Below are 22,565 nucleotides of genomic sequence, written 5' to 3'. Positions count from 1 at the left end.
CCCAATTGCCGTACGATCGTCCATCCCCCCAGTGTCCCTCCAGGATCTCATTCCATCTTCCTTTCCATCTGCTCTTATTTGCCATGGCTATCTGGCCGTGATTCACTCAAACTACCCACCTGTTGTCCATTGAATAACTGCCCAGCCAGCCTAGCACTTGTTGCCAACTCACGACCTCTTATCTCCGATCGGCTACGTTTCAGCCGACGTGGACGCTGCCTTATCGCCTGGGATACCGTTGATACCTGGTTCATCTGCTGGTTGCAAGAAGAGACCCTCTTGCCTTTGACAGAGTGTTAATCGCCTTGTTTATCTTGCGCCTTGGATCGACCGGTCAGGACGCTTGACCGCTATTGTCAAAGATGAAGGTTCGCAATCCAATATTCCCCAATATCAACATCCATATCCCTTATCCCGTACTAACGTTTTGCTTGCACTAGTTCCTTCCCCTTCCTGAGATCGAGGACGTGACGAGTTCCCTGAACTTCGACACTGGCGATTGCCACATTCTCGGAGGCTGCGATCTTTACACGACAAAGGCAGCACGTGCGGACCGCAAATTGTATAAGAACATCGAACAGTCGCTTGAAGCACAGTATGAATCAACTCTTCGCCTGTCCGCATCGTTGTCGCCGCCAAATGCGTCGGACGCGGCCGCCTCGCTCAATCTATCCCGGTCTAGCCCCTTCGGGCCCCTGAGCGACCACTCCAGCCGGAGGACCTTCGCCTATCTGATCGCAACTTTGAACGCAAGCCATCCAGATTACGACTTTTCTCATGTTCTGCGCCCGTCCGACTTCCACCGCGAGAGAAATCTCAAAAGAGTGATGAATACGATCGATTCCACGTTATTTAATCTCCGACCGCGTGAAGCCATCGACCTCGCTCCCCCATCCCCCGTGACCATCTCGGGGTCATACAATGCCGGGGCCTCTGCTACATGGGGGCCGAGGATGTGGCGAATAATCGATGAGCAGCTGTCACTCAAGGAGTGCTCCATCTACTCTTACTCCCCGGAAGAGGATCCTTCTGATGCGGACGACGGAGCGATCTGGAGTCTACACTACTTCTTTTTTAACCGTATCCGGAAGCGTGTCTGTTATCTCTACCTCAGAGCCATCCCAATTCTCAGTCACACGCCGAGCGATGGAGTCGCTACGCCGACCGCAAAGAGGACGTACGACGACGGCTATCTCACGCCGGACCTCGGATCAAGTAAGCGGGCCCGCTACTGGCTCGGCGAAGCAGTGCACTTCGAAGACGAGAGTGAGTCTGACGAAGAGCACGTCGGCAAGCCTGCCCGACCTGTTGTGGACGAATACGACAACTACGTGCTCAGCGACGAGGAATTCCGATCTAGATCCGGTAGCAAGGGCACGGTACGTGCTATGAGTGAGGAAATTGCCGACTCGATGGAGGTTTAACTTTACGATTCAACCCATTACGACTTATTATTGCTTCGCTGTCTTACCTTTTAATCTTCCACTGATGCCCCCTTTTCTTCGATTCAATATGGATATTCTCAACGTTTTGCCCAGTTGTTTATTATGTCGGCCGCATCTGCACAGGTTTGGGGCGTTTGGTGACCGGCAGGGATGATAATAGGCCCCTATTGATGAAGTCGTTGTTTCGCTGTGTAGGTTTTGATGATTTTGCGCTGCATACCCAATTTGTTGCGGCGCGCCCGGGGCGTTGTCTTTCCGTTCATGTATGTACAATTCTTGATCACTGAATTAATTATGGAACACCACATCAAGTGAACAGTAGAACCCAGTAATAGAAGAGAAACGAAAACTAAACCTCAAATAACCCTTAAAACCCCACTCCCAACAAGAACCCATAGAATAATCCATCGGCAAGGCCAGCATTCCATAAGGTACGAAACAACAAAGTGGTCCGTGCACGACGGGGAAAGCTGTCCCTTCCGATCCGCATATACATACACGCCCGAATCTCACCAACCCAAACAATTAACCCACCTCACTCTCTTTCTTCCCCTAAATACCGACCAAAATGGCCGACGACGAAGAGCGCACCAAGGCCGAGAAGCTAGCGGCCGCGAAAAAGAGGGTACGTCCTTGCTTATCCCACCCAAGGCCTTTATTCCATTGGAACCAAACACACGACTCGGCGAATACATGTTTAACGTAACTTAACCCGAACAGGTCGCGCAACTACAGAAGCAGAAGAAGAAGGCGAATAAGAAATCCTCTAATTCTGAGGCTTCTGCGGCCAAGGAGTCTTCGCCGAGCACTGAAGACAAACAACAAGCGAAAGAAGAAGAGCAGCCACAATCCCCGAAAGAGGAATCGGAGTCGAAACCAACAGACGACGTCCAAGATAAGGCTGAAGAGCAACAACAAGATGAACCTGAACAACCCGCCGCCGCCGCCGCCGCCGCCGCCGCCGAACAACCTACCTCCCCTTCCCCCTCAACGGAGCCCCAGCCCGCCGTCAAAGCAGACACGCCGTCGCGCCACGGCCGCCAGCCTTCGCTGTCGATTCAGTCGAAGATGAGGTCGTCATCGTTCCGGAAGGGGTCTGTTTCGCAGGGTAGTGCGTCGCCGCCGTCTGCGATGCTGAAGTCGCCTTCTTTGCCGCCGTTGACGGCTGACGGGGACTCTGTGCATGAGGTGTATCGGAAGCAGGCGGGGCGGATTGAAGAGGTGGAGAAGGAGAACCGGCGGTTGGAGAAGGAGCTTGAGGAGGCGACGGGCCGGTGGAAGAAGACGGAGGAGCAGTTGGAGGAGTTCCGCGAGGCGAGTGTCGATGTTGCGGAGTTGAAGGAGAAGTTGGCGAAGGCTGAGGAGAAGGTGAGGGAGGTTGAGGAGTTGGTTAGTCTTCCCTCTTTTTCCCTTTTTCATTTTCTTGCTACGGTTGTGATGTGGACGTGACTATAGCTATGTTGGGTTTGTTACTGACGGTGGTTATAGAAAGCGGAGATTGCCTCACTCCAGAGACAGAACTCGCATCTGCAAAAGACGCATCGGAGTACTGCGTCGCCCGCCTCGGCGGAGTCCCCTCCTGCGGACCTTGTGCAGCAGCTCGAGTCGAAGTTTGCTACTATTGAGGCTATGGAGCTTGAGATCTCGAACCTACGCGCCCAGCTTACGGATCAGTCTTCATCTAGTAGTGCGCACGAGGCGCAGATCAAGGCTCTGGAACAGAAGCTATCAAGCTCCGAAGCAGCGCTGGAGAGCGCGCAGAGCGAACTCACGGAGACTAAGAATGCCTTAACCCGTGCCTCAGAGAAAGCCGTCAAGGAAGGGGTGGATAAGACCTCCACAGAAACCCAGATCAAGAACCTAGAACGGGAGCTCTCGGAAGCAAAGGAAGGCAAATCCGAATCCGAGAAGAAGATCGAAACGCTGGAGAAAAAGATCGAAGCAATGGGCAACCTGCACAAGGAGTCCGAAACACGGCATCAAGCCCGTCTGCGCGAGAGCGAGAAGGCAGAACAAGAGGTCGCACAGCTCCGGAGCCGACTAACCAGCGCCGAGAACGAGAATCTCCGGTTGAAAGAAGAGCAGGAGACGCTTCGCAAGCGCAACGCTGTTGGCGCGGACGACGACGGCATCGATGAACTCGAGGACGAAGAACGGTCCCGGCTGGAGCGCCGAATCCGCGACCTGGAAGGCGAAATCTTCGACCTCCGGCGCGGGGTATGGAAGGAGAAGCGCGAGGAACTTGCCCATGGCCGTGAACCGAGCGTCGCTTATGCTTCCAATGCCAACCAGGCTGCGAATGCATTCGACGATGTTGACCTCATCGGTGGAGCTCCTGAGCATGCCCGCCGACGCAGCGTGCAGCAGCACTCGTCCTTCTCGACTGTCCTTTCTAGCGGACTCGCTGCCTTCACTGGAAGTAACACACATGGAAACAGAGCCCGCGCGCCCTCGAATAAACAGCACACCCCGGGTACACGGGGCAGCCTTGAACTCTTATCCGAGGAGAACTTCGACGACGAGTTTGACGAGGCGGAGTTTGCCCGCGCTCAGGCCGAGGAAGAAGCACGCAAGCGCGTGGAATGGGTCCGTGAGATCAAGAAGAAGCTCAAGGACTGGCATGGCTGGCGACTGGATTTGGTTGACAGTCGGGCTGGAGCGGCAGGGGCTGGAGTGGGAATGGGCGAGATATTCGAGATCTAGACTTATATTTCATACTTGAGCTGGCCATCTCTTTATGTATTGTTTTATGAGAAGGTTCATGTTTCACGCTTACGGACTGTGGTTGGATGGAGTACGGCGGATGCGTAGATATCCCAATTGATGATGTTTTATCCTTCATTTTTTCTCTCTCTCTATCACATCTTTCCGGATGCCTTAGTTCTTGTAGCTGTACCGATATGTACCAAGCAATCCATAGACAAACAACAAACAGGGAAATAGTACAAACAAAAAACACCGAAAACAAAGACACCATTCAATTCAATCACAACCCAACAATCCAAACAAAACAAGAAGAAAAATCAACTACTCATCCGCCAACTTCCCATCAAGCACACCTTCGGACCTCCTCTTCCTCCCTCTCCTCAGCAGCTCCCGAGACCACCCGGCCATCTGATAAAGCCAACCCCCGGTAACCATGACCCCGGAAACGGTATTCACGAGCCGAATCAACAGCGACAAGAAACTGGTCCTCTCCTGGCTGATCATGAGCAGGATCGGTTCGATGTTATACTTGAAGAAGATGCCGGGGATGTAGTAGGGGTTTTCGGGCAGCTCAGCGCCCTGGGTGGTGGCTGCGTATTGGTTTGTGAAGATGACGTTCTTGGAGTGGGTGGGTTTGGAGGTGTAGAGAGTGCTGTCGAGGGCGGCTTGGTGGCCTTTGGAGTAGATTGTGGGGACGACGGAGAGGAAGTACTGGTATTTGTAGTAGTGGGATTCTGTGGTGGCGATGGTTTTGTCGAGGGGGTTGAGGAGGGTTGGGTAGTGAGGTCCGAAGGAGAGTTCGGTGATCATGTGGGAGAAGTTGAATGCTGTGATGCATTAGTCCTGATCCTGAATTCTATAATCCATGCGCAGATCACAAAAGAGAGAGAGAGAGAGAGAGAGAGAGAGTGTGTGTGTGTGTGTGTGCGCGCGCGCAGAAAAGAAGGAGGAAAAAAAAAAAAGAAAACATACTCGAATGATCCAAATGTCCCCCCATATCCCTATACCCATGACCCCTGGCCGTGATGTGGAAATCTCCCTGCACCTTATTCCCCTCCAGACTCCCATAAATGCGACACGAGTCGACAGTATCTCCCCTCCGCAGCTTGGGACCCTTGGGGAACTTCCTCCTGGGGTTCCGCCTCACCTCACCCAGTACATGGCCCACATGGGCGTCCTCTTCCTGCGCCTCCAACCGGCTCGGATCCTCGCGACTAAGCGTCTGATACTCGTGATCGTAGTTGCGCTTGTCCGTCCAGAGCTTCCAGCTGGTGGGGTCTTTCTTCAGCAGCTCGCCGGCGAGAATGCGGTCGCCGGAGGCGTCTTGGATGTTGACGTGCAGGGCGTCGCAGGGCATCTGCACGACGATGTCCAGGTTCAGCTGGAGGTCGTGCGAGACGCCCTTTTCGACGCTGAAGTGGTGGTTCTCGGAGCCTTTGAACCAGGTTTTGAATTCGGAGATGGAGAAGATGCTGCAGATGAGGAGGATCAGGACGGTCCATTGGCCGCCGCGGCGGGAGGGAGCTGTGTAGTCGGGTTTGGTTTTGGCTGGATCGTGTATGTTAGTTTTCTTTCTTTACATTTACGGCGGGCTTCTGTTGAGTCCAAGAGACGTACGGAATGCATCGAATGTCTTCAGGCCGCCCTGCAGCCCGGACTTCTCCCCGAACGCATCCTCGTCGAGGCCGTGCGATGCGAAGCCATTCATGACGAATCTGTATGGCAAGGGGCGGATAAATCAATCGATTAAGGCATGAATGAGAATTGAAAAGAAGGGAAAATGAATGGACGCCAATTGGGCCGAGGGGTGGGTTTGGTAGGGTGGAAATGAATGGGTCGGGGAAGAACAATGGAGGCGGAGCAGTTGCGCGCTTGAGGCCAAGTATTCAATTCGCTGCTTATCGGGAGATCTTATCTGATCTATGGATGTATTTGTTTATCGCCGACCACCTTCAAAAGAAGTACCAACTGTTTATTGATCTGTAGAAGAACATCTTTCTCGTTGCGATGGACCCTCCCGTCCATTTCTTGAATTTCCATTATATGTACACCACCCAGAATCTATGAATGCTTATGATAATTAACTATACTCGTCTTCGTCAGTATATGCATCGATGCTCTGATTCTAACATAACCCACGACTCCTGACACTCCCACCATCCAAGAACATGGGTAGAGCTGAAAAGTGAAGTGACAGAACAAAAAGAAGTGTAAATATACAATGTCCTGTGCGAATGGAAAATACCATCGAGTCCATCGATATGGGTAAAACATCGGGCAGATATGAAACGAGCAGAGAAGAAAATAAAATAAAAAAAATAATGATAAGATCCAAGAGGAAATTATAATCAGCGAGCGACAAGGGGTTAGACATGCAATGTGGAGCAATAAGCTGGCTTCTGAGGTCGTAACAGAATTGCAAACAGTATGCTCAAAGAAGGAGACAAAACGAAGGCATCGTGTAAAAGCATGAAAATGCTCAAGGGTATAAGATGAACTCTTTCCTCGTCCACCTCTATCGGCGCAGTTTGAATCATGAAAGGGGTACAAAACCGCAAACATTCCCGACCTCTTTATGCAACTTAATAGTCAAACAATTATTATTACAAAAATGCAATGGAAAGGAGAAAAACAAAAGGAAAAAGGCATACGAAGAAAATAGAGAGAAGTTAGCACCCTGCCCTATTTAGTTCTCTAATGAAGGTTAGCAGTCCGTACGCCAATATTCGGTAGAGCATTCAACTCACCAGGCTGGTCGCAGCCGCCGCTGTTGCGAGGTCTGGCTTTCCACTGATGCTCCTACCAGCAACGCGAGGCAATGCTGACCCAGGAGTCGTTGTAGAAGTAGTTGTACTTCGTTTGGGGGTGGACGGTTGGACACCGCTCACCGTTGAGTGGCGCTTTCCGGCTATCGGCTTGACTGGAGAGCTACCTGAGACATCTCGGCTACGGAGAAAGGTGCCATGTTTGAGACTCGTGCTAGGTGGTTCTGGAAGTGGGCGACCTGACGACGGGGTTGATAGAGTATTCCCCCGCTTGGCTGGGGAATTCAAACTCGCTGTATATGTCCTGGGCCGCGAGGGCATCTTGAGCCCTGTTAGGAATTCATGTCTGAGGGCATCGTGCGGACTAAGTCGGCGAGACGGGTCCCAACGAAGGCAGCGGGATATGAAGTCAAGGAAAGCCTCGTCGTCGCATTTCAGGACCTGCCTGAGCTCCTTCGAACTTGGGCGCCGACGTCGACCTTTTGAGGAGACCGTTAATCTCGGTTTGCCCAAGGAATCAAAGAAGAGCTTCTTCCGTGTACTCTTCTCAATCAAGTGTTTCTCTGGAGGCCCGAAAACCTCCATGATACAAGCAAGCTGCTCTTGTTCATTCTCTCCCGGGAAGATCGGATATCCCGTGTACAGCTCAGCCAAGATACATCCCAGACTCCACATGTCAATGGGCATACCGTATGACATGCCAAGAATGACTTCTGGTGAGCGGTAAAAGCGACTCTGAATATAGGTATACACCTTCTCGTTCTCAAAACAGCTAGAGCCAAAGTCGATAACTCTGATCTCGGAACTCATTGGGTGTACAAGGAGAATGTTCTCGGGCTTGAGATCGCAGTGGATGACTTTCTTGGTATGGAGAAGCACCAGTGTACTCAAAATCTGTTTCGTAAAACGGCGGATGACCTTGACAGAGAAACCTTTGAAGTCGTGTGCTTTGATGAATTCATATAAATTCATTCCGAGCAGTTCTGTAGATATGCAGAGGTGACCCCGGAAGTAGAAGCTTTGTGTGAAATTGACAACACTATGCCGACGATGAGGATCCCACTCTTTGAGCTTTTGAAGCAGATTAACCTCAATCAAGGCTTGCTGGTGGAACCTCTTCTTGTTGCGGATGATCTTCACAGCAACTAACCCGCCTGTTTTGTGATCAACGCATCTTAGAACTTGACCAAAGCTTCCCTTGCCCAAAACATCGATGACTTCGTATCGGTAGGCTAGGTGGTCCCCAATGACAATATTGTAATCACCGCGATCATCGTCGTAGCCGAAGTTTGCGGCCTGCGCATTCAAGTCCCCTACATGTTTCTTTGCATGTTGAGTTCCGCAGAAAAAGATATCTTTGAAGTCAATAATTTCACCACGCTCAAAGATATTAAGATTTGCCATTTTGAGAGCCTGAGCTGGGCTGACACGTTCTTTCGGTCCAGCTTTGCGGCGCAGTTCATCCAACTCTTTCGCCGCGTTTTCGAAATCTTTGCGCCTGCCATTCATTTTCCGCATCTCATCGTCAGCTATCTGAATATCGGGGTCAACGTTTGGATCAGAAGACGTGGAGTTAGCGGCAGCGCTCGACTTCGCAGAGTTGAGGATCCTGTGAACTGGCGAGAGGATTGATGATGCAGAACGATGGGATGCGACATCACTATGACGCGACTCGTTCGAGATGCTGTGCTCTAGAGCAAGACTCTGTTCGCTGCTGAAACTGGGTTTCCGTATTGGCGAGCCTGCCGCGTTTGATACAGAGACCTGTCGCTTTGACTTAAAATAGCTTGGCTTAAGCGTGGGACTTGTATTTTTGGCCGTTGATAGGTTATTCCAGGTTGCAGACGCTGGAAGCCTAGGTGGCGGCATGGGCTCGAGTTTAGTGGGATCTGTACTTGCGTCCGTTACCTGTTGAGGTCTGGAATTGCTCCTATGACGGGTTATCGTAATCTTATTCCTAAGAGAGGACCCAGAAGTGCTGTTGTTGTCAGGATCAGACGGGGTAGACATCTGACTGATCGTTTCTGCATTGGAAGAGAAAGCAGAAGACTGGGTTTGAGGGCGTGGACCCGTCAGTTTGTGAGACTGTGATACTCTGTAAGAGTAATCCGCACTGGCCTTTTGGCGTAGATTATTGGCATCACTATTGCTCTTCGGGAGCGAGTACGAGACATAAGGAGAGTTTGTCCTTGCCCCAGCAGGAGTGTTGTCGAAAGATGCCAATGCGCTGGAGCTGCTGGCTGTCCTCAACGTAGCACCCGAAGACGTACTCACAACAAAATGCGCAGTGCTGCTCCTTGCTTGTGTGCGTGGTACAGCGTCATCTTCGACAGCGAAGAAATTAGCTTTTGAGGCAGTAAGAGGGGTACTTGGAGTCTTTGCGACAACCTGACCCGTTGGCGTATGTGATTTCGCATCCTCCTCTCGGTCTTTCATGGCTTGGATCTTGTTTGTCATTGGTGTACCCAAAGGTAGCAAATTCAACGGCGGCAATTTCAGTGGCTGAAGGTTCCTTTTGCCCAAGCTAGCGGTTGGTTTGTGCTTGGCTTCCGGAGTCTTCAACGCTCGTTTGGCAGGTAGATCCATTGTGTCGTCTTCAGTTGCGCTAGCTGTAGGGTTTGTATCTGACTCCGTGTCCGACTTGCCTTTCAAAACAGCAATATCCACCGGAAGGTGTGATTTGCGCGGAACTGTGAAATTTGGTTGCTCGGGCTCCCCCTTCGGAGACTCGTAGGCCTTAGGAATAGCAGGAACAGGAGGTACTTCCTCGTCTGCTGCCACAGCATGCTCTACACGAGGTTTAGGTGTAGGGAGCCTAGAAGACGATGGAGCCTGAGCAAGCCGGGTTTGTAATGATCCCCCAGAATTCCTTGCCGAGTTATGACTTGTGGTCGACGACAAAGATAGCCCAGAGCTATAGGATTTACGAGACGGATCAGGGGTGGTTCTATTGGAGGAAGGAGTCACACTCTTCCGAGGAATATAAGACGGCGACTGTGCGCATGAGCGAGGACGGACGGGTAATGTATCGGTCTGCGTCGGAGGAGTATAAGGCAAAGGAGGCGCCTGAGGTGCCGTTGACATACGCTTCAGCCGTCGTGCGTCCGTCGGACTTATAGTACGAGCCCCTAAGCCTGTCGCGTGCGGGGGCATTACAGAAACCCTCTTTGATGCAGATGACGGAGTCGTAAGCGGTGCTTGTGCATGCTTGACTGGCGTTCGGACGGCATTGGTTGACGAAGATCTGGAATGATCCGCAGATCCAGAGGTGGTCAGGAACGTTTCGCGAGGTTCCCTCGACGGAGGCTGTAGGGATTTGGCTTTGATATTTCGTGCACTGGTTGGTAGTCTCGTTGCATCGTTTGGCATAGATTCAAGATTTTGAGTGCGTGGGTGCAGAAAGTTGTGGCTTGTGTCGGCACTAGCCTTCCTACTCGACAAGCTTTGTCGCCTCGCAGAAGGAATCGAACCTTGCCCTATGGACTTACGTGAATTCCGTGGAGCAGCGTTGTTTGCATTCGGCGGTTGGGCGAGACTTTGACGACGACTTCGAGTAGCTGTAGCCAATGTCGGTGGTCGGGAGGGCACCGAGTCGCTCGGAGGGGTGCTAATGGTCACACTTTTCCTCCTGATAGAGTTGCTCCTCATCCGTCTAGACATACCGTTCTCATCATTCTTATTCAGGGCGGAATTGATTGGGGGGAAGCCTGAAGCAGCGCCCGCGGTTCGGGGCAAGGGAAACTGATTGAGACTTGATTCCGTCATTATGCTGTTGTGGAAGTCGTCGAAATTGACGGGCGTGAGGAATTCTGCGTTCTCGGGTGGAGTCTGGTTAAGGTCTGTTTTCAAAAGATTGCCCATGCTTGTGGATCGCAGGCTAGCAGGGAAATTGTTACTCTCCGTCGAACCATTCGTGGAATCGATTGACGAGTTAACGGAGTGGAAGAACGACCCGGGGTGATTGCTATAACGATATGGATCAGAATCATACAATATACCAAAAATCCAGAGTATTGGGCCTGGCGGCAATGCGTGCAGGGGAGTAGCAAGGACACGAAAGCGAATGGGGAAAATGAAGGGAGAAAGCTCCGTCTACCTTCTTCGGGCAGGCTCCTGCGGTCGCGGGCCTTGCGGTGCCTTCTGATCTCGAATAGAGAACCTCCTCCTGCTTGTCACATTTGAGTTTGATCCCCTTGTCTCGGTTGGCGAATAGGATGCTTCTGAAAGGAACGTTGTTGAGGCGTGTTTTTGCAACCGTCTGCGTGGGGGACCTTCTGCAGTACAACGAAAAGACGTTAGCGGCCAGCTGCAATGGAAACATTTCCATCGCGCCGGGTGAACATACCTCCTGAGCCTGAATCTTCATTTCGAGACGGACTCGACGACCTCGATTGAACCTTACGCGACTGCCCCTTCCCTGAATATGGCTGGGCCGGCAGCTTTTCCGGCATCCTCAGACTCTCCGACTGTGTCGTCCCCGAACGAGATACGGATGCACCTAGGGCAAGAAACTGGTGGCTGAATGGCGATAAATTCGATGTAGAATCCCAATCGCAATGGGATTAAGGAGTAGATGACTTCTCTGTCTCTCAAACAAAGCAGTGCCTTGACCAACAATGTCGCGCGACCCAGCAACGGTGGTTAGCGGTCCATTGCGGGGGTCAAGAACAGCAGTCTCTGTTCCAAAGTATAGAAGGGCAAACCGAAGGGGAAAGAGACCTCCGGGGGAAAAGTTGATCGCTGTCCAATCTCGTTTCAAGTTCCCCTGAAGGAATAAATATCGGCGCGGCGGCGATGTCGATGACGGAGGGAGACTCTGCCTGGGGCAGCAGTTCTGATGGACTTTTTGGCGGTAGGGAAAGAAAGTTACGGGTCGTATATAACCAACCGGTAGAACAAAGCAATGAGGAGGAAGGAGCCAAGAAAGAATTTCTTTAATCAACAAATCTAAACAATTATTCCTCGGCTTGAAACCTGCCAGGACCTGCCAGGTGTAAGAAAATAACTATTAAGAAATAGGGAAAAAAGAAAAAAAAAAGATAGAAAGAGAAGTTGAAATCCCGGTGGAGACCTGGAAGAAATTACCTGTAAACATAACAAGCCCCAACTAAGAGATCAACCTCTAAACAACCATCGCCAAAAACCCCCCTGCTCCTTTTTGCTGCGAGAGTGACCCCGTTGCATGCCTGCAAACAGCACAAACAATGTTGTGTGTTGAGATCGAACCCCCAAAATATGGATATTAGGTTATACTATGCATTACCTAAGGTATACCCAAGGTAAGGCTGCCAACCTAGTCTAATACATACCGGGCAATACCAAGGCGGTACCATGTTGGTAAAATAACCATGGGTTGGTATTGTCATGATGATACGCCCCCCCGATAAGCTAGGTTCATTCACAGTGCTGATAGGAACTCGGCTCTCCGCCTTCTAGTAATGTGATGCATGTGCTTCCGCTTGCAAACAGCCGAGCGACTTTCATCTACTGCTATTGTCCGCCGTCGGAAATGTTTTTGCTTACTATCGATCTCTTCCGGTAGCTGAATATAACATGGAAGAACATACTTCTGACGCTATCGTCAACCGTGACGAGCCTGTCCCTGTAATCTCCGTGGGGAAACAAGGGGACGAATCAAGAGATTCTAAACCTTCTGCTGGACATCAGGGATCCGTCTCGGGTGCTGGTCGGTCCTTGCAAGATAAACTATTCGCCAAGTATGCCCTCACTGGATCCTCTCGAATTTCTGATCTCCACGGGCTTCTGTCGCTGACTAGTTGTAAAAAGACTCTTGCAGCAAGTAATCCCGGCAGAAGATGTCAACGACGACTCTGTGGTCATGGGCGACAAGCGGCCCGTCGATCCCAAACGGCCGGCCTTCAGTCTGCCCCTGATGGCTAATAACTTCCGCAGATTCAATGCAAGGTATGTATCATGTATCTGGGCGTGTGGTCTGGACACGAGCACAGACTGAAATCGTTGGCAGAATTGGGATTGTATTCTCATTTCAGACGCGCATGGAGCGTTTGCTCAGCTGGAAAAAGTCTTCCCATACTTTCTCTTTTCTTTTCGTCTACTCTTTCGTCTGCTTAGACCCTCATCTCCTCGTAATCATACCCATCGCTTCTGTCTTACTGTTTGTGATGGTCCCCGCGTTTCTGGCACGCCATCCTCCACCTCCATCAACATCAACATCCAGTATCACTCCTTATTACTCATACCAAGGCCCAGCACTTGCACCAGCCAAGACGATCAAGCCGGCACCAGAGACATCTAAAGATTTCTTTCGGAATATGCGGGACTTGCAGAATTGTATGGCCGATTTCTCTGACATACACGATGCAACGGTTTCTGCATTCGCGCCTCTGACGAACTTCTCCAATGAAAAGGTGTCGTCCGTTGTCTTTCTAGTCTGTACAATCATTACGGCTCTGTTGTTCCTGACTGCGCACCTCCTGCCGTGGAGATATATACTCCTTGTGGGTGGCAACGCTGCTATTCTGTCCAGCCACCCCAGCCTCCAGGAACTATTCCAAAATATTGCAGGCGACCTTACAAATGAACCCGCTGGGGATGCTCTCACAACATCCAACAATGGCAAGAAGGATACAGTGGACGTCCTAGGCGTACCCCTGCCATCTTCTCCGTCCGCAACTATGTCTTCATTAAGGTCTTTGGCAGATATCTCCCTAGACACGTATCCCGAAGAACGTGAGGTGGAGATCTTTGAAATTCAATACCGCTCTCTGGCCCCTTATTCTGACGCACAATGGGACCACTTCATTTTCAGCCCCATGCCATACGACCCACTATCCCCATTGCGTATTGCTGGAGACCGTCCTAAAGGCTGCCGGTTCTTCGAGGACGTTCAGCCGCCTTCTGGCTGGGCTTGGAAAAGCAAGAAGTGGGAACTTGACCTAGATTGCCGCGAGTGGGTCGTGGAACGAATGATTACTGGTGTCGGCTTTGAAGTTTCAGAAAGTACCCCTGACGAAAGCGCGGCTAATGACGAAATTGGGGGTTGGGTCTGGGACGCTGCATTAGGTAATGAGGAGTTTGACTCCGACTTGAAATCGTCCGGAATGGGAGAAGTGAAGAAGGTCAAGCGGAAAGGAAAGGGACGCGCGTCGCAGGATTACGAGGAGAAGGGAGGTACTGGACCATCAGTGATGGGGGAATGGAGAAGACGACGATGGGTACGAATCGTTCACAGGACAAGTATGCCAGCGGAAAGCGATAAGGCATATACGGCCAGTGAAGATAGAGATTGATGCTGAAAGTACGCATGATCTGTAGCTGTTAGACGCGAGTTAATTTGTAAATAATGCATATTCTTTTTATGAATAATATTCATATGCGCGGTATCCACCCGGATGGTGATATAAACTAGTGTCGATAGTCAAGTATCATCCTATAAGGGATCGGTGACCCATCAAACAATTCAGCAAGATACCTCAGAGAGGCACGTTAGAGATACACGGCTTTTGAGCGCCGAACTACGCTGCCCAACAATCTCAATAACAATACATATATAACACTTAGATATCTTCTCAGCCATTGTATACAACCGTATATAGCAGGAGGCCAATGTGATGGTCTGCGCGGGCAGCATCGCCGTGAAAATATATAAACGCGATATCCAGATATGTTAACTTGTCTCAGTGTATATGACCGTCAGGGTAATCCCACTGGGTGTCCGGAGACGATCTTGCAAGATGCCAAGGTTATTCTGATAATTCCTATTCTCTTAAAGTGATGAAGTGCTCTCCAAATCACTGCTCAATATTTCTTGCCTGACTCTAAACGGCTTGCCGTAGTTGGGCTAGATAGCGCACGGCATTTGCAAGATTATCAACCTGATCTAAGTCCACTTCCTTCCGTAGAACTGGACCTTAGCTCTCGGATATGTGATACAGATCGTTGCTGAATAGTTATTTGATTAAAGTCAACGTAATAAGGCTTCCACAATTTCTAAAAGTGTGTAACTCTATAAACGAGGCTGAAGTAGCCAAGCAAATGCTCAGAATATTCTGTAATCAACACATCTCCTACACTCTAATTAGCGAGTATCAGACTTTTCCCTCCAAGGGCGACAGTGCCATGCTAAAAAAGTAGAAAATATGTTAGACCGAGAGAATATCTACTTTAGTCATGTCGAGTTAATATAAGACTTCTTGAAGATGAGCCACGTTGCTAGGCAAATATATCACGTGCCAACAACCAAGACATCTCCAACATCAAGATACTTAGATTGTACAAGTATCCTTCTTGTCCGGGAGAGACCACACTGTAATGTTATTACAAAGCAGAAGGTGTTTGGTTCCTATGTCTATTCTCTACTATTCCCGTTTGTATGCAATTACATGCCGGCCATTGTCCACTATGACCGGGGGAAAGGAAGGCTCCGATACAAAACTTTTAGGTACCATCTCTTGCCGTAGTAAGCGTTGACTGCTCATAAATTTTTAGATTGTGATCCAGGGGATCTCTACACTTATTCGGCTCAGCGATGGATCTGGAACGAGGCGCAGCAGCTGCAAAACAGATACGTTTCATTCGATCTAAATGCTTTGATCAAAATCGCGGAGGAGGCAGCTGGGGATAATGCGGTTTGCGTCAATATCTCGAAGCTCCCGGAAGGGAACTTCAACAAAGCGTTTCTTGCTACCGTGCAGGACGGACGGGAGTTGTTAAAATCCCAAATCCAAACGCAGGACCTAGCCACTACACAACCGCGTCTGAAGTGGCAACAATGCAATATGTGCGAAACCCCAGAAGGCAAACCAAACATACAGTTGTGATAGGTCTTTGTTCTAACGTCTTTTAAGGCAAGGGAAAGCCTCCACCTTCCTGTCCCTAAGGTTATCACTTACTGTTCCCGGGTTGTGGAGAGTAAACTAGGCTCAGAGTATATTGTCATGGAAAAGGCCCAAGGGATTGAACTGAGCCGCATGTGGGAAAGCCTTAAGCCGCGGGACAAACTATCAATCACGGAGCAAATTGGCTCCATTACCTCCACACTCTCTAGGGCAGGGTTGCCATATCATGGTTCATTATACCTTCGTAAGGATGTCTCAGAGTCTGAAAGCATCAAATTCGATGATACCTTCGCAATCGGACCGACAACAGGGAGAGCGTGGTTTGATGACAGAAGAGGTGAGGTTGATATCCATAGGGGCCCCTGTAAGTTCCCTCATCTCCCCACCAAGTATACATCAAGTTGATTGCGTCGTATACTAGGGGCAAGTTCGAGCAGCACCATGAATGCGCTGGTTAAGCGAGAGCTAGCCTGTGTGAGTAAATTTTCAAAATTTCCTCGAGATACCCAACAGGGCATTTTCAATGGACCTGGTGGTTATCATCCTACAAAAGAAGCAAAATTGTCTGTTCTACAGGACTTTCTTAAGATATATCAACATATCTTACCAAAAGATGATGGGCTCAACGCGGGTATAATCTGGCACAACGATCTACACTCCGACAACATCTTCGTTGACCAAGATAAACCCACCACGATAACGAGTATTATCGACTGGCAAGCTGTTCCTATTTATCCGATGTTCCTTATTGCCTACCATCCATCTCTTATAGAATTTGATGGCCCGAAGCCAGAGCGGTTCGTTCGACCTAGCCTTCCGGAGAATATCAATGATCTTAATCCCCAAGACAAAAAAGCCGCTAGTGAGCTGTTTCTTGCACAGACGCTCTGGCTTTACTACGAGACACAAGTGTATAAGGAAGCCCCGGACTTACTTCATGCATTTCAATATCGGGAAACCTTGCAGTCTGAGCTATTAGGTCTAGTGGGGTCAATATTTGATGATGGAGAACCACATGTCCAAAAGCTTCTTGCTGATGTCACGAGGGATGATGTTTGGAGGCAGCTAGTTGGAGAGGATAATTGCGGCAACTCAAGGGTTCCTTGCCCCTTGAGCTACACAGAACATGACTTGGTTAAGCAGAGCGAGGAGTACGCCAAATGGGAGAGAGATGTCGAGCGTAAAGCGCAAGTGATTAATGAGTTAGGAGTGTATACAGGCTGGAATGGGGCTGTGTCTCCTGATGATTATGATGAAGTTGTTAGCAGACTTAAACTTGCCAAAAAGAGGTTTTTGGACCGGGAATCAAAAACTTCTGAGGAACGAGTGTTGTGGGAGAAGGCATGGCCTTTCGAGGATAAAGCCAGTGAATGAAGGGTACTTTTCTATAGCAGGTTGGTAACCAGAACGATGTGACACGATATGGATATCAACTAATATTTCCCAAATAGGTTTGATAGGGCAGATTCCTCCTTTATCAAAAACACTACTGCCTCCGACCATGTCGCATACTCTCTCTCTCTCTCTCTTTCTCTGATCCTCCAAGTCATTGAGGCCATTCCCCGTCTATCTGGAACCAAGAGTGTGCAGTGTTGATGAGTGGCTCAAAACCCCATAAGAAGAAATCAGGGTTCAGTGAATGAACAATGGGTTTGAGTTTAAGCAAATAGCTGGTTGGCTACATAATTATGAATCCGAGATTGCTAGCTGTACATTTTCACTCAAAGTCAAAAAGGTCACGGAAGGACATGAGCTTGGCTCGTTCCATCTTGGAGGACCATCCCATTGCCTCATTTCTGGATCATTTAACGACTTGGAGTTTGACAAAGATACCACAGTAAGTGGAAAAGAAGATGTCAATTGAATGCGTCACAAAGGTTCCCCAGCCATTCTTGACATATGTCTCACTGGAATGAAACTAACCTTTCGTTCACTGTCATATACAAGTCCGCCTCTGCGCATGTTTCGTCAGAATGAGCGCATTATACGGTCACTGAAGTCGAGCACAAGAGTTGAATCTATTTAATTTAACTATTTCTCTTCATTTACGTCAAGCCCGGTGCCGTCCAGAATGGAAAAGCAGCGTAATGAAAGGTCCATCACATCGAGCCCCCTAAGCTCCCCGACTCATGTGTCCAAACCACACTCGCTGCTCCGGTCATGTGTCATTGCCCCATGTCTGTTCTTAGCCGTGATCTGCTTCTCTTCTTTCCGTTGTGTCGATGCGAAGCAAACGGGATACACACATGGAAGCTCTTACGACGCGACGCGGAAAGTTCCCTTCGAAGTCCACATCGAAAGCCGCTGCCCCGACGTCCGGGACTGTCTACAGAAGCTCGTAACCCCTGCATATTGGCAGGTGGAGGATAAAGTGGACTTTAGAATCAGCTACGTGGGAGAGTGAGTTCAGACCCAGCAACAACCATCGATATCATCCCAGAGCATACTTCCAGAATCCTAACTCCCAAATGACTAGGGTCTGGGAAAAGCCAAGAAGAGACGTAACCTGCCAACACGGCATGAACGAATGCAAAGGCAACAAATTTCTCGTGTGTTCCGAGAAACACGCAGACTCTATCGGCGATGCCCTGGATTTCAATACCTGTGTGCTATCAGATTATGAGCGCGTTCCGGATAAGGGGTTGATTGAGGAGTGTGCGTAGGACCATAACGTCGATTATCAGAAAATCAGTGACTGCGCGAACAGTGAAGAAGGCCTAGAGCTTTTGATTAGCAGCGTCGAGCGTAGCGTTGCCGCGAACGCGAATGCTAGTTGCACTGTTCGTGTGGATAATAAGGTGTGGTGCATCCGGGATAACTATGAGTGGAAGTGCCCACCTGGTCGTGGTGTTGTTGAGAATTGGGTTCGGGAGATTGAGAAGTTATCCGGGGATGGAGAGGACGGCACTGGATACCTGTATCTGGCTAGGTAGCACTGAAGCTATGAACTGCTAGCAGAGGTTAGTTTGCTAGATATTAACAGCATAGTGGATACGTTTGTGTTGGAGAATAAGTAAATAAATTTACTAAAATTTTACAGGTCTTGAATAGATCCATCTCACTGCGCGGATTCTCAACATTAAAAGCGAATATTAATCTTGCTACATGATAGGATCCTCGCTAATACGATTAAAGTATACCATGCTCACGCCAGTGAGATAGAGTACGAAATATTCCACGGCAGACCCGCGGTTTCTGGTGTGGATCAGGATTAAACAATATATTGAAAGATGTTCGGGTTGCATGATATCACAAATCAACAGGCTCCTGGGTGAGGTATGCCGTGAAGGTGGTTAATGGTTGTGTAGCATCCTTTGCACCTTTTGCGACCAAATCCCTCGTGCGTGGTCCATAATAGCCAAAATCCTCAAAAAACCCCATAGTTTCAACTAAGCTATCGGCATGGTCAGGGGGAAGATAACTTCTAAATGTATCCAATGACACCTGCTTATACTTGACTGTCTTTCCGAGGGAGCTGCTCAGCAGGCTCGCAACATCGTCAAATGAATAGAGCTTCTCGGCCGCAGCAATCATCTCGCCCTCAAATCTGTCCGGCTCTGCAAGAATCGCCCCGACAAACTTCCCCGAATCAGTGATATCGATGAGTGGCAGCAGTGTATCGGGAGAGACGAAATTCACAATGCCATACGTCCCATCACCCAGATCCTGAGGCTTCATCACGTTGTGGAAATTCTGCATGTAGCACCCTGGGGCAAAGAATGCGCTCTTAATCGGCAAGGACCGGATGTATTGCTCAGTTTCTGCCTTGCTATCGTAGTAATCAACCTTCCGATAGCGGCCGCGAGAGATTTCCGTTACGTTAGGCAGGGTACTGTAGATTATGTATTCGAGCCCTGCCGCAACTGCGGCATCTGCGATAGCCTTCCCTTGTGCAATTTCACGAGCCTTTTTGTAGCCCTCAGTGGTGAGAATGAAAACGGTGCTCGCACCATCAAGGGCTCGTTGAAGGGATTGAGGGTCATCTGCATCGGCCTGGACAATTTCGACTCCCTTGGCTTGGAGGTTGTGAGCGGTAGGCTGAGAAGGGTTACGAGTCACGGCTCGAACACGGTAAACCTGGGAGAGCTGAGGATCGTTGAGGACATGGTTGATGACGGAACCGCCCTGGTTTCCAGTCGCTCCAAATACGACCAGTATCTTGGACATGATGATGGGTGTGGAACTCTTCAACGACAGAATGAAACGATATAGTACGGGATGGAATGGATCGCTGTTGTTAAGTTTTATAGCAGGCCCCGAGATGGGCTTTTCATAACTGTGACTAATACCTACCTGAGTTTCTAATCAGTTATGACAAAACACGAACAACAATCCCCGGAAAAGAAGAGAAATGTCTCCGAGGTTACAGGCAACATAAGCCTAGGGGGCTTTTTGACTCGGTTCCCCAGGGCTCTTCATTTATCGGCCGAAGTTTACCATCGAAGGTTGTTCTTGGCATTTTCGGCCGAAGGACTTTCGGCGATTGGCACGATTAGATCCTTATTGAGAAATCCACCTGTGTTCTAGACTCCACATCCCCACTCAAGTATATGCCGCAACTGTGAAGGTGGGTTACAGTTTCGGTTCTCTAACTTTCACCTCAGCCAAAAGTCTCCGCCAGTATGCCTGGACAAACTTTCAGCGCACTCCTGATCAAGCCAAGCCCTTTGCAACGGGTTTAACGACGCACCAGAGGTTGTGATACCCGACCTGATGAAACGCCGCGAAGTTGAGAGCCAGGACTCCGTAGTCAGACAATTGTTCTGATCTGCTTGAGCTGAGTACCAAGTCCTGCCCAGTAATTCTGTATAATGTGAACGGAACTAAATTCTGTATGCCTGTGCTGCAGCAGAATGTGACAACCTCTGAACCCCCTATCGCTTCCAGACGCTAACGACTTGAGTTGGTGGCTGAGGTCTGTTCAATCGTACTATTGTGATCTAGTTCTGCCAATAGAATGGCCGTGGCACTAAAACAGCATCATAGCGGGTCTCATCGGCTGTTCTTTCAGGGATCTTTAGGCGCCCCACAATACTGAAGTTCTAAAAGATGCACAGAACTGGGGATCTCCCTTAGATATTGAAATGGGCCAAGAAATTGGCATTAATGATGACGACGCCGTGCAGCTGGTAAGTGCTAGCATTCCGCTGCACAGTATTATTGTTCTCATAGGGTGATGACATGGTGCAATCTTGAGGTATGTAAGCCACACCAAGATTCGGAGATAAGGGAGTAGAAAAGGGGAAAAGGAGGACGGTGGTGAAGAAAGGAGAAGAACAGGATACAGTTGGAGTCCTTCCGGATGAACTATATAAGACAGACCTGCCCTGGGGACTCCATTACCGTCTTTATTCTTTATCGAGCAATCAACTTCTATCCAAAGCGTTCCAATAGGAAGAAGTAGCACAGCAGCTCAAAAATGAAACCTTCCACCTACCTTACGCAGATCTTGATAGCTGCAAACCTCGCCCTTGCGCGCAGGGTGACCTTTCCCAGCCGCAACTTCACTATTGTCGGCGAACTCTACCTCCCTGAGTCCTCAGCTCCCAACCGCAATGGATCCGCCATTGTAGTCGGCCATCCCTACGGAGGTGTGAAGGAGCAAACCGCCGGCTTGTATGCAAAGCACCTTTCTGAAAACGGGTTCCTCGCGCTGGCATTCGACGCCGCGTACCAGGGAGAGAGCAGCGGCTCTCCCCATTTTCTTGAAGATCCCGGGCAGCGAGTTGAAGACTTCAAGGCCGCCGTGAGTTACCTCACTACTTTGGACGAGGTTAACCCGGAGAATATCGGAGCCCTCGGTATCTGCGCCTCGGGTGGCTATGTCCCTTTCGCGGCCCAGACCGATCTGCGCATGAAGGCCGTTGCAACTGTCAGCGCTGTCGATGTCGGAAGTCTCTTCCGTGAGGGGCTGAAGTACACCACTGGGGCATTTAACCGCACTGTTATTGAGCAGCGACTGAAGCAGGCTGGCGAGCTCCGTACGGCCGAAGCGCATGGTGCTGAACCTGAGCTGTCTCCAATCGCTCCGGAAGACCCGAACAACCTGCCTCCCGACCTTCCCACCTTGTGGCGTGAGGCGAGCCAATACTACCGTACCTCTCGTGGATATCACCCCCGGGCCCCGAACCGCGTTGTTACTCGCAGTCTGGACCAGGTCGTCAACTTCTGGGCCTTTAACCAGAATGCCTTGATCTCGCCCCGTCCCTTCCTTGTCATTGCGGGTTCTGCCGCTGATTCCCTTTACTTCAGTCAGCAATCGTATGACCGTGCCTTAGAGCCCAAGGAGCTCTTCCAGATCCCCGGCGAGACCCATGTCGGACTTTATGACAACACTACCGTCAGTGGTCCTAAATTGGTCAGCTTCTTTTCTCAGCATCTGCCGAAATAGGGATGTACAGTTGGGTTCAGGGATGCGGCGGAATGCAGGGTGTGGCCGAAGTTCCCTTACATGTAACTGTATCTCGTATGTATTAGGGATATATTTGTTCTTGAAGTGAGAAATGTATTCATAGTTGGAGGGTTGATCTATACTTGGTTACAGCAACTAAGGATCTAATAGTCAATTAAAGATGTCGCATAGACTGCCGAAAATCGACGCAGCAATGTACTCTCTTGACACGAGGCGTCATTAAACGCTGTGTAGGGCGTATCTATTCCCTCATAAACAATAGCACTATCTATTCAGGACTTACAGGAGGAGTACTGCTTGCAATATAGACAATTTTGTAACCAGGTAAAAGCTAGGCAGTGTATATGATGATATATAGACTATAGAGGAAGCTACACGACTCTAGATCTGCAATGCGCTGTATTCTATCTATAAATCC

At 49.7% G+C, this 22,565-nt stretch overlaps 9 protein-coding genes across 9 annotated transcripts; 6 read left to right on the top strand and 3 right to left on the bottom strand.

The window, feature by feature from the left end:
- The first annotated feature begins 224 nt into the window (after positions 1-224).
- BDV37DRAFT_19429 (RNA polymerase III-inhibiting protein MAF1) lies at positions 225-1,517 on the top strand. Its single transcript, XM_032079727.1, has 2 exons — positions 225-368; positions 441-1,517. The coding sequence occupies exons 1-2, from the start codon at positions 363-365 to the stop codon at positions 1,422-1,424; spliced, it is 990 nt and encodes a 329-aa protein (XP_031936156.1). The 5' UTR covers positions 225-362; the 3' UTR covers positions 1,425-1,517.
- A 479-nt stretch (positions 1,518-1,996) lies between these two features.
- On the top strand, positions 1,997-4,237 carry BDV37DRAFT_19419 (uncharacterized protein). Its single transcript, XM_032079725.1, has 3 exons — positions 1,997-2,070; positions 2,166-2,834; positions 2,934-4,237. Exons 1-3 carry the CDS (start codon positions 2,014-2,016, stop codon positions 4,146-4,148), a joined length of 1,941 nt encoding a protein of 646 aa, XP_031936155.1. The 5' UTR covers positions 1,997-2,013; the 3' UTR covers positions 4,149-4,237.
- A 1-nt stretch (position 4,238) lies between these two features.
- BDV37DRAFT_19416 (endoplasmic reticulum-Golgi intermediate compartment family protein) lies at positions 4,239-5,982 on the bottom strand. The gene is made up of 3 exons (XM_032079722.1): positions 5,769-5,982; positions 5,124-5,699; positions 4,239-4,978 (listed from the first exon to the last, which is right to left on the bottom strand). The coding sequence occupies exons 1-3, from the start codon at positions 5,857-5,859 to the stop codon at positions 4,473-4,475; spliced, it is 1,173 nt and encodes a 390-aa protein (XP_031936154.1). The 5' UTR covers positions 5,860-5,982; the 3' UTR covers positions 4,239-4,472.
- A 697-nt stretch (positions 5,983-6,679) lies between these two features.
- On the bottom strand, positions 6,680-10,160 carry BDV37DRAFT_19410 (putative protein kinase). Its single transcript, XM_032079721.1, has 3 exons — positions 9,759-10,160; positions 6,899-9,622; positions 6,680-6,845 (listed from the first exon to the last, which is right to left on the bottom strand). Exons 2-3 carry the CDS (start codon positions 9,500-9,502, stop codon positions 6,834-6,836), a joined length of 2,616 nt encoding a protein of 871 aa, XP_031936153.1. The 5' UTR covers positions 9,503-9,622; positions 9,759-10,160; the 3' UTR covers positions 6,680-6,833.
- Positions 10,161-12,365: 2,205 nt separating this feature from the next.
- Positions 12,366-14,208, top strand: BDV37DRAFT_262243 (PEX28-32 family peroxisomal membrane protein). Its single transcript, XM_032083404.1, has 3 exons — positions 12,366-12,633; positions 12,704-12,841; positions 12,903-14,208. The coding sequence occupies exons 1-3, from the start codon at positions 12,470-12,472 to the stop codon at positions 14,185-14,187; spliced, it is 1,587 nt and encodes a 528-aa protein (XP_031936152.1). The 5' UTR covers positions 12,366-12,469; the 3' UTR covers positions 14,188-14,208.
- A 1,090-nt stretch (positions 14,209-15,298) lies between these two features.
- BDV37DRAFT_288151 (kinase-like domain-containing protein) lies at positions 15,299-17,109 on the top strand (the record flags this gene model as incomplete). Its single annotated transcript, XM_032088234.1, has 4 exons — positions 15,299-15,338; positions 15,386-15,677; positions 15,750-16,099; positions 16,157-17,109. The coding sequence occupies 4 exons, from the start codon at positions 15,299-15,301 to the stop codon at positions 17,107-17,109; spliced, it is 1,635 nt and encodes a 544-aa protein (XP_031936151.1).
- Positions 17,110-18,254: 1,145 nt separating this feature from the next.
- On the top strand, positions 18,255-18,668 carry BDV37DRAFT_275769 (uncharacterized protein; the record flags this gene model as incomplete). The annotated part of the gene is made up of 2 exons (XM_032085448.1): positions 18,255-18,394; positions 18,428-18,668. 2 exons carry the CDS (start codon positions 18,255-18,257, stop codon positions 18,666-18,668), a joined length of 381 nt encoding a protein of 126 aa, XP_031936150.1.
- A 302-nt stretch (positions 18,669-18,970) lies between these two features.
- On the bottom strand, positions 18,971-19,964 carry BDV37DRAFT_290808 (NmrA/HSCARG family protein). The gene has a single exon (XM_032088812.1). The coding sequence runs from the start codon at positions 19,900-19,902 to the stop codon at positions 18,985-18,987; it is 918 nt and encodes a 305-aa protein (XP_031936149.1). The 5' UTR covers positions 19,903-19,964; the 3' UTR covers positions 18,971-18,984.
- Positions 19,965-20,844: 880 nt separating this feature from the next.
- BDV37DRAFT_290805 (alpha/beta hydrolase) lies at positions 20,845-22,126 on the top strand (the record flags this gene model as incomplete). Its single annotated transcript, XM_032088811.1, has 2 exons — positions 20,845-20,864; positions 21,217-22,126. The coding sequence occupies 2 exons, from the start codon at positions 20,845-20,847 to the stop codon at positions 22,124-22,126; spliced, it is 930 nt and encodes a 309-aa protein (XP_031936148.1).
- Between the last annotated feature and the right edge of the window lie 439 nt (positions 22,127-22,565).

The sequence above is a fragment of the Aspergillus pseudonomiae genome (assembly GCF_009193645.1).
Source record: "Aspergillus pseudonomiae strain CBS 119388 unplaced genomic scaffold BDV37scaffold_110, whole genome shotgun sequence".
In the NCBI taxonomy this organism is placed as follows: Eukaryota; Fungi; Ascomycota; class Eurotiomycetes; order Eurotiales; family Aspergillaceae; genus Aspergillus; species Aspergillus pseudonomiae.
The sequence above is the reverse complement of the archived record's forward strand: the minus strand, read 5'-3'. Positions and strand labels throughout refer to the sequence as shown.